At 31.6% G+C, this 13,353-nt stretch overlaps 1 protein-coding gene across 1 annotated transcript in view; it reads right to left on the reverse strand.

Annotated features, from left to right (window-relative positions):
- LOC127726088 (prolyl 4-hydroxylase subunit alpha-1-like) overlaps window positions 1–13,353 on the reverse strand; it is a 134,545-nt gene that overhangs the window by 35,821 nt on the left and 85,371 nt on the right. Inside the window, exons 3-5 of the mRNA XM_052233423.1 lie at window positions 6,766–7,103; window positions 5,932–5,983; window positions 1,061–1,194 (exon numbers count right to left, since the gene is read on the reverse strand). Of these exons, the coding sequence (XP_052089383.1) occupies window positions 1,061–1,194; window positions 5,932–5,983; window positions 6,766–7,103 (524 nt within the window). The remainder of the gene's footprint in view (window positions 1–1,060; window positions 1,195–5,931; window positions 5,984–6,765; window positions 7,104–13,353) is intronic.

Here is a 13,353-nt window from a genome sequence, read left to right on the forward strand (position 1 = left end):
AAAATGAATTAGCTTTGATCAACAATCACTAAATGAAATATTGTTTTTCGATAATACGTTATAGATTCATAATAAATGTAAACAAACATGCATACAGGTGCATATATTAGAATATATGAAATTGAGGATGGAAACGGGGAATGTGCCAAAGAGACAACAACCCGACCAAAGAGCAGAAAACAGCCGCATGCTTTGGTTCAATAGTTTCGATAATATTATAATTACATGAAACTCGTTTCATATGACTTTAACTTTATTGCCGGAATTTTCATTTGGCTTTGACAGTTTCTATATAATTCGAATATGAAATCGTTGAAAGAATTAAAAACACAAGAAATATTTTCCTCTTCATGTACCTGGTTTCACTCCGTTTGGAGGTAACGCTATTCTGACTCTTATAAGAAAAATAGTTTTAAGACAGGATTATTTAATGTGTCATTTTTCTGTTTAACCTTGTTTCATTTGTGTATGGATTACGACATTTTTTTTACAAAATGATTTTTTAAATGAATATTACATTATTAGATCCTTCGAAACTTACCGATATTCACAGTTTTACTACTTTTACAAATTTACAATAAAAAAAAATCCTGGAGCGAATTTCAAACTTTGTAAAACCGGTTCAAGGACTTGAGGGAGCAGAATGTGTTTTCTTGTATAAGCTGTTCTGTGTGAAATCACATTAGATTAAAAAAAATAATCTCCAATTAGAAAATAGGAAGCTATTTCTCCACTTGGCTTCTCCAATTGCTAGGTATTGAACGTATCTGAAGAAGATTGTCCTAGCCACAAGTTTTATGCGTACTCAAATGTTCTAAATCATATCAGTGACGAAGCAAAACCATATGAGTTCAAACAGTTCGGTTGGTTTTTCAGTAATCATACTCTTGCCAAGTCTTCTGAATTTCATTTTTGTTGGTTTTTTTTTCACTTTGATTTCCTACTTTTTCAGTAATTACTTCTTACTCATCTACTCGTTTTTTTTTAATTTTCTTTAGATAGACATTTTTGGAATTTTTTTTGTGCGAACGTATTGGAAAGATCAACTTTCAAGACATACTTTTCTATTCTCTCTGCATAACTGTTTATAATGGTTATCATATTCCTCTGCAACCAGTGCTATATTTTGTTTCTCGTCTGTCTCATTAATACTGTTTTTATAAAATTCATACTCTTGGTCGACTTCAGAGTATCCTAAATGAAAACATATTTATGGAAAGCTATGACAATTCTATCAATTACAGAAATGCTAATATATCTAAAAAAAAGTTTGTTATAACTGATTTATTTGGTTTTTAAAGGTTGCATTACAATGTTACGAAAGCCTATTAGGGTCACAAAAAAAAATTATTTATCTCGTAATTACGAGATAAATATCTCGTAATTACGAGAAAACTATCGCGTAATTACGAGATCATTATCGCGTAATTACGAGAAAACTATCGCGTTATTACGAGATAATCATTTTTTATCTCGTAATTACGAGATAATTATCGCGTAATTACGAGATAATTATCGCGTAATTAAGAGATAACTATCGCGTAATTACGAGAAAACTATCTCGTAATTACGAGAAAACTATCTCGTAATTACGAGATAAAATTACATCTATATATATATATAGATATACAGATCATGATTACCCTTCCGGGGCACCTGATAAAACGCCTGTTTTTATTAGCTCAACTGACCCAAAGGGTCAAGTGATCTTTTCCCATCACATGGCGTCCGTTAACTTTTACAAAAATCTTCTCCTCTGAAACCACTTGGCCAAATTGAACCAAACTTGGCCTTAATCATCCTTAGGGTGTCTAGTTTAAAAAAATGTATCCAAAGACCCCGCCCACCAACCAAGATAGCCACCATGGCTAAAAATCGAACATGGGGGGGGGGGGGGTAAAATGTAGTTTATGGTTTATATCTCTGAAACTAAAACATTTAGAGCAAATATGACAGGGTATAAAAATTTTCAGACGAATCAGACTTCCCGTTGTTGGGATGCTGCCCCTGAATTGGTAATTTTTAAGATTATTTTTCAGTTTTTGTAGTTTATTATCTTGAATATTATAATAGAAAGATATAAACTGTAGGAGCGAAAATGTTTAGCCAAGTAAGATCTACAAATAAGTCAAATGACCAAAATTGTCAATTGACCCCTTAAGGAGTTATTGCCCTTTAAAGTCATTTCTGCAATTAAGTAAATTTTTTTAATCTTTTACAAAAATCTTTCTCCTCTTAATCTACTTGGCCAAATAAATTTTTATCTCGTAATTACGAGATAGTTTTCTCGTAATTACGCGATATTTATCTCGTAATTACGCGAAAGTTATCTCGTAATTACACGATAATTATCTCGTAATTACGAGATAAAAAACGTCTTATCTCGTAATTACGCGATAGTTTTCTCGTAATTACGCGATAATTATCTCGTAATTACGAGATAAAACAATGATTATCTCGTAATTACGAGATAATTATCGCGTAATTACGCGATACTTTTCTCGTAATTACGAGATAAAAATATTTTTTTGTGACCCTAATAGGCTTTCGTACAATGTAATGTGATGTTACACTATTGTTTCAGAAAAAGGATGAAGGTTTGGTACCATTAAAACGTGTAAACCCGCTGCAGTTGTTTGCACCTGTCCTAAGTCAGGAATCTGAAGTTCAGTTGTTGTCGTTTGTTGAAGTGGTTCATAAGTGTTTCTCGTTTCTCGTTTTTTATATAGATTAGACCGTTGGTTTTCCCGTTTGAATGGTTTTACACTAGTAATTGTTGGGGCCCTTTATAGCTTGCTGTTCGATGTGAGCCAAGGCTCCGTGTTGAAGACTGTACTTTGACCTATAATGGTTTACTTTTATAAATTTTAACTTAGATGGAGAGTTGTCTCATTGGCACTCATACCACATCTTCTTATATCTACTTAGATGTTTTTGTTAGTCTTTTAATGTTCTGTTTGGTCATGTTGTTTCCTTAGTATATATATACACCTGACTATCATTTCTCTGGTTTTGAGCGTTACCGATAAAGGTAAATCTAGAAAGCGCTTTGAACGCACGAAATTTCTAATGTGTTACTTTCGTTCACTACCACTTGGTCGATAACCTGTTTGTGAATTATAAGTCCCTGGGAATATCACAAGCCCAGTAGCCAGTGTCTGGCCATATATGAATGGTTTTTGGCTATTCCTTAAAGGTCCCTTTTGTTAAAACAGTTCCGCAAGTATTCATACTTTCATGTCTTTCAACATTTCAGTTTGGAGCATTCCTAATTATTAAGGAACCAAATTTGTAAAGTTCAATTTATAGCTACTAGCACTGGGTCGACAATGCTGGATGTGGACTGTGAGTCTCAAAGGGCATATATATCCCAGAATTTGGTGCCTCATTACTGAAATCAATTGGATAATACGGGACTTTCACATCCGGTTTCATTTTTTACGCCTCACCTAACTTTGGACGTATCGGTAAGCGTAATATACATTTTTATAATATTCCCGATTTAACTCAAATTCTCGCATTCGACTTATAACATACTAAAACGTATATTCAAATTATTAAAAGTCTAAAATAAACAATTTACGATGCATGAACACGATAATATGTATCAGCATTTCGTGTGTATTTTAGTCTAGACGCCACTTAATTAATGATCGACGTGACCTCCGAAGACTGCCGACGGTCATTTAACCCGATATAAACATAAATATAGATATAAATAGATAGCGAACTCGTGCAATTGTATTTTTCTATGTCTGTTTTCATATTATAGATTTAACAAATATTTTAATTATCGTTTTTACCTATATAAGAATGAGTTTTTGTGGATCGAATCAGTCAATCAAATGGTTAACCCTTGTTTCACTTCCAATGTTGAGATTCTTTTCCTTTTAATGGCTGAACACGCCTAGTTCATACGTAACCAATCTCTAGCGAATGGGTTAAATTGAAGTTCACATGAATACGGACTTAATGAGGTCGAATTATTCACTTGCAAGTGAATAATTCATCAGCAATGTTTCTTAACTTATTTTGACAAAATTGAACCAAACTGGCTGCTAAAAGCGAATTATTATTTCACGATTTCACTTTCATTAATGATTGAAACAAACAAAATCCTATCTTTAATTTTTGTATATATCGTAGCTAATGCCCCTTTAAAATAGCATGAACAAAAGATGTGACGTGCTATGTAACGATTTGAAACAAAATTATTCCTCAGACGTTTTGAGTTAAACTTTCTATTACTATCACTGTTTTATTTGCCTTGATCAATCATCGGACGCGGCCGATTAAAGAGTAAGCATTGTTAAATTGTCTGATTTATTCTTCCCAGATACTTTATATTTGCTAGATGAAATGAATTGAAGTAGTAAAGATTAAGTACTTGCACGGGAAATCAGAAATTTCATCAATGTTGAAGAATTGGGATCATTTAATAAAAGTTTTATGAACCAGCTTTTTCTGTATTTGACTCTATTATAGATTCTCGGGGCACATACAGCTAACTTCGATGCTATAACAGGGCCAATACAAATACATCCAGTTGAAAAGACTATATAACAAGTATTACATGTATTATCATAACTATTCACTATAAGTAGTATAATGAGCATTAATGTTCACTTGGCAATATTATTATCATTAATATTCACTATTGCCAATATTATTATTATTAATATTCACTATTGCCAATATCATTATCATTAATATTCACTATTGCCAAAATTATTATCATTAATATTTACTATTGCCAATAATAATATCAATAATATTCACTTTTGCCAAAATTATTATCATTACTATTCACTATTGCCAATATCATTATCATAACTATTCATTATATCTAGAATTATAATTATCATTACTATTCACTATTGCCAATATTATTATCATTAATATTCACTATTGCCAAAATTATTATATCATTAATATTAACTATTGCCAATATTATTATCATTAATATTCACCATTGCCAAAGTTATTATCATTAAAATTCACTATTGCCAAAATTATTATCATTAAAATTCAGTATTGCCAATATTATAATCATTACTATTCACTATAACTAGAATTATTATCATTACTATTCACTATGCCAATAGTATTATCATTTATATTCACCATTGCCAAAACTATTATCATTACTATTCACTATTGCTAGGATTATGAGCATTTCTATTCGCTATAACTAGAATTATTATCATTTCTATTCACTATAACTAGAAGTGTTATCATTTCTATTCACTATAACTTGAATTGTTATCATTTCTATTTACTATAACTAGAAGTTTTATCATTTCTATTCACTATAACTAGTATCTTTATCATTTCTATTCACTATAACTAGAATTATTATCATTTCTATTCACTATAACTAGAATAATTATCATTTCTATTCACTGTAATTATTATTATATTACTTCTTTTCACTTTTTCTAAGATTATCATCATTACCTTTGACTATTACTGGTATTATTATGATTACTATTCAATATTACTAGTTTTATGATCATAACTATTTTCTATTACTGGTATATTTATATCATTACATTTAGTATTACTAGCATATTATTATCATTAGTTTTAGTATTACTAGTATATAATTACCATTATTTTTTTATATTACTAGTATATAATTATCATTACTTTTAGTATTACTAGAATCATTATCAATGCGTTTATTATATACTTGTATTATTATCAGTACTTTTCACTACTACAAGTGCACAAGTATCATTACTGTTCCCTATTACTAATATAATATTATTATTTCTTTTCCCATTACGAGTATGTTATGACCATTACTAGTCCATATTACTAATTTAGTATTATAAGTAATTTTATTATTAACAGCTGAGTACTTTTAATTCGTTTACATTTCAAATAACATATCGTTTTGTCTTTCGTGTTAAATATTCAGAGCCTTACCAGACTGAGTTAATTCTAACAAAACGCCTGCTGCTTTTTTATGCATACCAGCCTGAAATATAAACAGAATATAATTGTGTATACTTTTATTGGTTATTTTTCATCCGTGATATTAGAATTATGAACAGAAATCATTTCATAAAGTGGAAATAAAAGGTTGAATTCATATGCAAATTAACACTTCTGCTTTTATGTCGATATTATTTGTGCTCTGGTGTCTTTGTTTTTCATTATTCTACATAGTTTTATGTTTTGATTTTATGCAATGTAATGTGATCAAGATGTTTTATATGGTCGGTTGTAAGAGCTCACCATTGATCAGGTTATTTTTTGTTGTTTATTTATGTGCTGACACTAAATAAATTTTAGTTTGGTTCTTTGTCGAATATTCCATAGCGTTATGATTATGGCGATCTTTCAACATATTGTATCTTTGAATTTTAAATTTGTTCCCCATTTGTTATTATTCCATTGAAAGCCGTTACTTTTATGCAAGAGCAGTAGGAATCTATGAGAAAGAGAACACTTAATATACAGCTGCATCTTAGTGTAGAACGGCATGATATTTTACCATCAGGTTAATAACTTATATTCATATTGTCAAGTAATACCAAAAATCTTTTAAATTTCCTAAATATTCATCTTTAATTGTGTTTGATTTAACTATTCTGTTTACAAAAATCACAAAGTCATAACATGGCTATAAGATACCACTTCACTTTGTACTATTATTAAACTTTTTTTTAAAGTTATGGTACAATGTATGATAAGTGAATGCTAATTTATTTCAATAAAGCCTTTAAAAACTGGATAATTAACATAAGACATTCTAACCTGATTGTATATAGCGGCCAAAAACCTATTGATAGCCAAGTCATTGATATTTTCGTCTTGATAGGAAGTAAACGGAAGTATGCGTAGTAAAGCTTCACACCAAAGCTTCGCCTCGTTTAGCAGATTACTGTCTATGGCGATTCTAATAATCTTTAGTACTTGTGACGGATTTAGTGGTTGACATTGTTCATCAAAAAGAATACCATTGATAGCTTTGTCAATGTTAAAATAATAAAAAGTTCGGAGGCGTAATAACGCTTGTGCTGATGCTTTAACATCGTACTCCCCTGGCCAGTGGACGATGTTCATACTAACTATTTGATATGTTGTATTTAAATCTGAAAAATAGGAATATCTTTTTGTTGGAAGTAAGCCTCGTATGATGAAGACATAACCTGTCGATCTGTTTAATTGAGGTCTGGAGCTGGCATGTCAGTAACTGCCATTAGCCCTTTGTTAATTTGTGTTGATCATTTTCATGCTGTTTTCTGCTCTTTGATCGGGTTGTTGTCTCTATGACATATTCCCCGTTTCCATTTTCTATCCTATTGATATACAATTTCCAAACTATTTTAACTTAAAAACAAATCTTGTTTTATTCTTTTATCAATTTCAATGAAAATACATACATTCTTCGGTGGAAAGGACTAAGTCAGCATGACCTCTTCCACATCGAGATGTTCATGTTTTCAAGATATGTTTACAAGTACAAAAGAAGGCAATATTAATACAAACATAACATAATACACACTCAGGATAAAATTCGACTATCACGGCCCAGGCCAGGTGTAAATTTCCAGCAAATCTATGGCTTCCATGAATTATTTAGATTCTAATAGGACAGATACGGTCATTTAAAAAACTGAAGCGAGGAAGGATATGCTGTGTGTGTGGCTTTTCTATTTTACTCCCTATTAAATAAAGCTAAAAATGTCCAATAAATCTATAGCTTGCATGAATTATTTCTTAAATAACCGCTACAAAACATGTGTTTAATTCTTTTAATTCTCAACCCCAACATTTGCCATTTTTCACTTACTTTTTGTCTCGTAAGTTACTGTCAAATCCAAGATTGACATTTCGTAACTAGGGAGCCGCCATGTTACATTGTAACTTGCTGAAATCAGTGAATGTGCGAATAATGCAATAGAATAGAAAATAAAACAACACCTACCTCAAAACTTCATTTTAATGCAATACTATACGAATTGGAGGGTTCACGCAAATGAAAAACCTTCAGCTTTAGCGTTTTCGTTCGTTCGTTAAATATCACTAATGCACCAAAAGCATTAATGGAATTTCACGGAATTTTATTTTTTTTATTTTGTACATTTTTTCGAGCTCTAATGCATTAAATCTTTTTTTATGCATCAGAATAAGAATAAAGGTTCTGTAGGATTTTTTTTAATTAATTTTTAACACAGCGAAATCGGCATAGCGTTTGAACATAGGTTACGAAACATGTGGATTTACGTGGGAGGTATATTGTAACAGCCATTATTATGTACATCTCTGAGTCTGCACTAAGTATAGGTTGCACTTTGTAAATACAGCTGTTTCTCAAACCACGCCTCTTTTGGGGAGATATATAATATTCATAGATATGTTAATTTGTTAACGTACTGGTTCCCATTTATGATCTCTGTGTTTCATATCGTAGAGACATCACTTGGGAATGTAACCAGTATAGAAAAACATGGTAGTGCCTAAATTTTAATTCTTAGGAGGTCCAAAAATGGAGGTTAGGGTAGTATAGAATTTTAGTATAAGTTTAAACTCTTTAATGTTCAGGGCATATAAATGTTGAAAATATGCCGCACAGCCCTATATTTTGACCTTTGAATAAAATAGTAGTGCATATAAACTTTCCGTTCTAGGATATTATTTTTCACGAAACTTCATAGTAAAAGTGTCACAGTTTTAGCCGCAAAGGGAGTTCCTATGGGAAATTGCATTGTCTATATTTACAGAATTGCAACCTATATAGGGTTAAAAATTAGAACATACAGAATTTGACAAAATCTTGTTTATCTCAGAGATTTTAAAGAATTTAACTCAAATATGAAGTTTTATAAATATTTCATGAAGATTGAGAAAATCCTGGGCCTAAACTATGATGAGTCAGCATAAATTCACAGTTTACAGTATGTATTGTTTACTTAAAGCCCTGAATTAAAAATAAATTCATAATATATGCCTATTTGTAATTTAAATTGTTTAGAAGTGCTTATATTTACTCTTCGCAGTCATTGCAACTCATTGATCCTTCTTAAATATTTTTGGTGGGGTGTTTTTGTCCTGTCGATAACCCAAAAGTAAGCCGTAACACCTAAATGTGCTTTTTTGTGACTGCGGCATAAAAAGTACAAGCTAGAATTACAAAAAGACCTCAATAAAACTTACAATAGTGTGTTCTATCCTAAATATGTACCAAATATTCCATATTGCTAGAAACAGGGAAACAATTTAGGAAATGTGAGGCCCCAGGGGCAAAAAAACAGAGAAAAATGCCTCCCCCTGTGTCATAAAACAGATAATTTAACTTCTAAATGCTATGATTTTATTATTTCAAAGGTCTTTTGTAAAGAAAACAATAACTGTGCTAGGAAGTTATGCAAAAATCAGATGTAAGCAGTCATTTCTATCAAACTTTTAGTGAATTTATGCACCAGACTGATATCTTTATAAATACAACTTTTGCAAATATGGCTTTGCTTAAACACTTCTAGTTCATATATTAACTAACTTATGTTAGATATATGGTTAGGGATGATACTGTTGTAACATGAATTCTAAACTGACCATTTGAGGCAGAAATTGTGAACTTTAATTGACAAATAGGCATACAGTAAGATGTGGACTGGAGACACAGGCAGGATTGGATACTTTGTATAATCTTGAATGTTGGAATGATTAACTACTAAACATTACATTTATAGTATTTTAAAATGCTTTCAATTTGTTATCAGAATAGTTTCAAACAGGTTTTAGACAGTTCATGTCAGAAAACATGCACATAGGGTAAGCTGGCAATAATTAAAGTCTTGTTTTCAAAATCTTTAAAAATTGAAACAGGGGTAGGGGTATAAAATGTACTGTAAAAGGAAACTTAGAGTATATGCAGTGATTTCTTTAAGGCTATAATTCTGATAAATAAGTATTGTTGTGAGAAAAAGTGTTTTTAGAGAGTTTTCTATTTGAATAAATGTTTGTATAGGTTGCACTTTGTAAATACAGCTGTTTCTCAAACCACGCCTCTTTTGGGGAGATATATAATATTCATAGATATGTTAATTTGTTAACGTACTGGTTCCCATTTATGATCTCTGTGTTTCATATCGTAGAGACATCACTTGGGAATGTAACCAGTATAGAAAAACATGGTAGTGCCTAAATTTTAATTCTTAGGAGGTCCAAAAATGGAGGTTAGGGTAGTATAGAATTTTAGTATAAGTTTAAACTCTTTAATGTTCAGGGCATATAAATGTTGAAAATATGCCGCACAGCCCTATATTTTGACCTTTGAATAAAATAGTAGTGCATATAAACTTTCCGTTCTAGGATATTATTTTTCACGAAACTTCATAGTAAAAGTGTCACAGTTTTAGCCGCAAAGGGAGTTCCTATGGAAAATTGCATTGTCTATATTTACAGAATTGCAACCTATAGATATATCGAGAATTTTATCACGATGTTGTTTACAAAGCGAAAGAAGCACGTCATATTAGAATTACAGTTCAAACATCGGTGTTAGAAATATAGTACCTGTCCATGGTAATAATCGAAGTAAGTATAGTCCCGGACAAAACAGTAACAACATCGGTATGCTTTAAAAAGTATTCACCTCTGTGAGAATCAATCCTGATAGTATTGATCTGTTAATCGTCATTTTCAACCAGTCAATATTAACATTTGAATGATAGTTTTATATAACACGAAGACCTATTTCATTAAAATGGATTTTACATATTTGAATCCTCTTAAGTTAAGAAGGACTGCTTTCGAATCTAGATATGGTTTACAAATTTGTTAATCTTATCCCCAATATTTTGTTGATACATTTCAGATGTTAAAGTAAGATCGATGATGTAGGTCTTGGTTCCTTCACGAGTTTTTTGGTTTTACCCAGTTTTTTCAACTGTACTTTTACCGTGTCCTTCGATTTTTTTTAGGGGAAGGGGGGGGAGGGGGGTTCTTTACAATCATAGCTTAATTTTTAATCATGGTTTTGTATTGCTTTTGGTTAACGATCATTACACGGCTTATTCAAAATAGTCAGTCAAAAGGTGTTCTACAAGAATCACCAGTCCTTCACCTTTCCTTTGATACCTAAATTACCAATACATATTCTTCATAGTTTGATATTAACTCCTATATGCGTAGGAAATATTTTGTTTTAAGTATGTACTACTTTCCAGTAGGTTCTTTACAGTACTGTATGTCCGGGCCTGAGATTGTGGTTTTACATCTTACAGAGTCAACCGATTATTTTGCCCTATACATACGTTATTTCCTTTCAGGTTATATAACATATACATCGATGTGCCCTGTGGTTGTTTTAAGGTTTTTTTTTCTTTTGCACGTGTGATTGTCGAACTAAATTATGACAGTAAATTTTTGATTTCTTTGACAGATTTATGTTATTACTATTACTCCATGGCTTTTTTCTTCAATTCGCAGCTGTGACGTGATCGTCAGTTTGCAAAGAACTCCGCTTTAATCTGTGATAGGAGCCGTCTTAAACTTGAAGTGAGGTGAGAAATTTTGCTCCGTGGTAAAGGCCTCGCTGCTACTTTGGGGTGAAGAACAGTAAGAAAAGCTCTGTTCCTTTGCTTTTTGTGCTTTTTGCTGTGCAAGTACTGATAGTGTGTCTATATCCTTTCTTTTCTATTATAATTACAAACAATGTTTTCGAAGCAACATATTTAAAAATAGAAGGCTGGTTTTCTCGTTTGAACTGATTCTCTCATCTTCATGAGTTCAGTTTAATCATATTTATTTACAAGAATAGCAAAAGTTAGGGACTGGACACAAGTTATGACAACATTAAAGACGTCCTCTCCCAATACGAATATTTATAAACAAAATAGTCAATGATGACAAAAATATTATATGAATGCATGTTATACAAAAATAAATACAGAGAAAGATGTTGTACAAAAACAAATATAAAGAAAAAAGCACAATATGATAAGAAAAAAAAGATGACAAGCCAGAAGTGAAATAGAATTCGAGTGTTAGCTGTATCCTCTAAATCTGTTTTTATTCTCCTGGTGAATCAAAACTGTCTCCTGTCTGCTTGCAATTACCAGTCTGTTTTGAATGATAATAAATAATAAATAAAAAGTTCGCTACTAACATACACGGGCAACATTGTTACTACTATCTCTGCTTTCATCTGAATCTGTTCTTAATTATTAGAATCTTGTTGGATACAACCACCCAATAATTCAAATGTATATTCCATGATTGGTCTAACAATTGCCAAGCATTTATACTCAAGAAGATAGTGTTACGCGTCTATTTCATATGAATTACTTGAGGACTTTCACAATGGATTATATTTCCATGTATCTATGAAATCTACCATTGATATCAAATATAATCACCCGTAAGTGAATGTGAGAGGGGGAGACGAACTCAATAGCTTTCGTCTCATTATTTATAATTGAACAATTTTCAAACCATGCTGTTTAAAACATCCTGTATTGTAAATGGACTATTACTAGAAACGAACAAAAAACTAACATGGTTCATTCGCTTATTTATATTTGTTTAAACAAGAAATATCCTTGGATCTCTGAACTTGTTTGTGAAGTCTTCCCCGTTTCTTTATTGCTATTCGTAAGACATAATATAAACAGACTTTATAGTTAGGTCTTATTATAGCTCCCTTTTTGGGGACACATTTCATCATAACTAAAACAAAATTATTTGTAAGTTTAGCAATTTTTTCCCAATTTTTTTTTCAACCATAACCATAGCTTCCAAAGCAAAAGTGCAAATAAGCTCGATATAATCTTGTAAAATTTTGCATAACGATGGTCCAATATCATTCTCGTCTTACTATTGTTATTAACTTCGTTTGGGAAGACTTCTAGGTTCTTCTTCTTCTTCTTCTTCTTCTTCTTCGTGCAATGGGGTTTATAAAGGGGTACTTTGAGTGGCAAAAAGAAAGGTTGAAAACCGTTTGTGACAGACACAATCTTTTTAAATGAAAATTTTCTAAATGATAAAGCACATTAAATTAATTATGAATGAATGGTTAGTCCCCAGGCGTCACCTCCACCCCGTGCCATTTAAGAAAGTTCAAATATCGTGTAAGTGGTCAAGATCCCCACCCCTAAACCATATATATTCAGGTTTGTCATGCTAAGATGGTTTGAATGATATACAGGGTTAGTCCCCAGGGGTCATCCCGACCCCCTGCCATTTGAGAAAGTTCTAATATCTTCTTCTTCTAGTAAACGGTCGAGATCCCCACCCCTAAACCATATATATTCTGGTTTGTCATGATAAAGCACATCAAATGAAATACAGGGTTAGTCCCCAGGGGTGACCCCACCCCCTGCCATTTAAGAAAGTTCT

This window comes from Mytilus californianus, unplaced genomic scaffold (assembly GCF_021869535.1).
Source record: "Mytilus californianus isolate M0D057914Y unplaced genomic scaffold, xbMytCali1.0.p SCAF_16, whole genome shotgun sequence".
In the NCBI taxonomy this organism is placed as follows: Eukaryota; Metazoa; Mollusca; class Bivalvia; order Mytilida; family Mytilidae; genus Mytilus; species Mytilus californianus.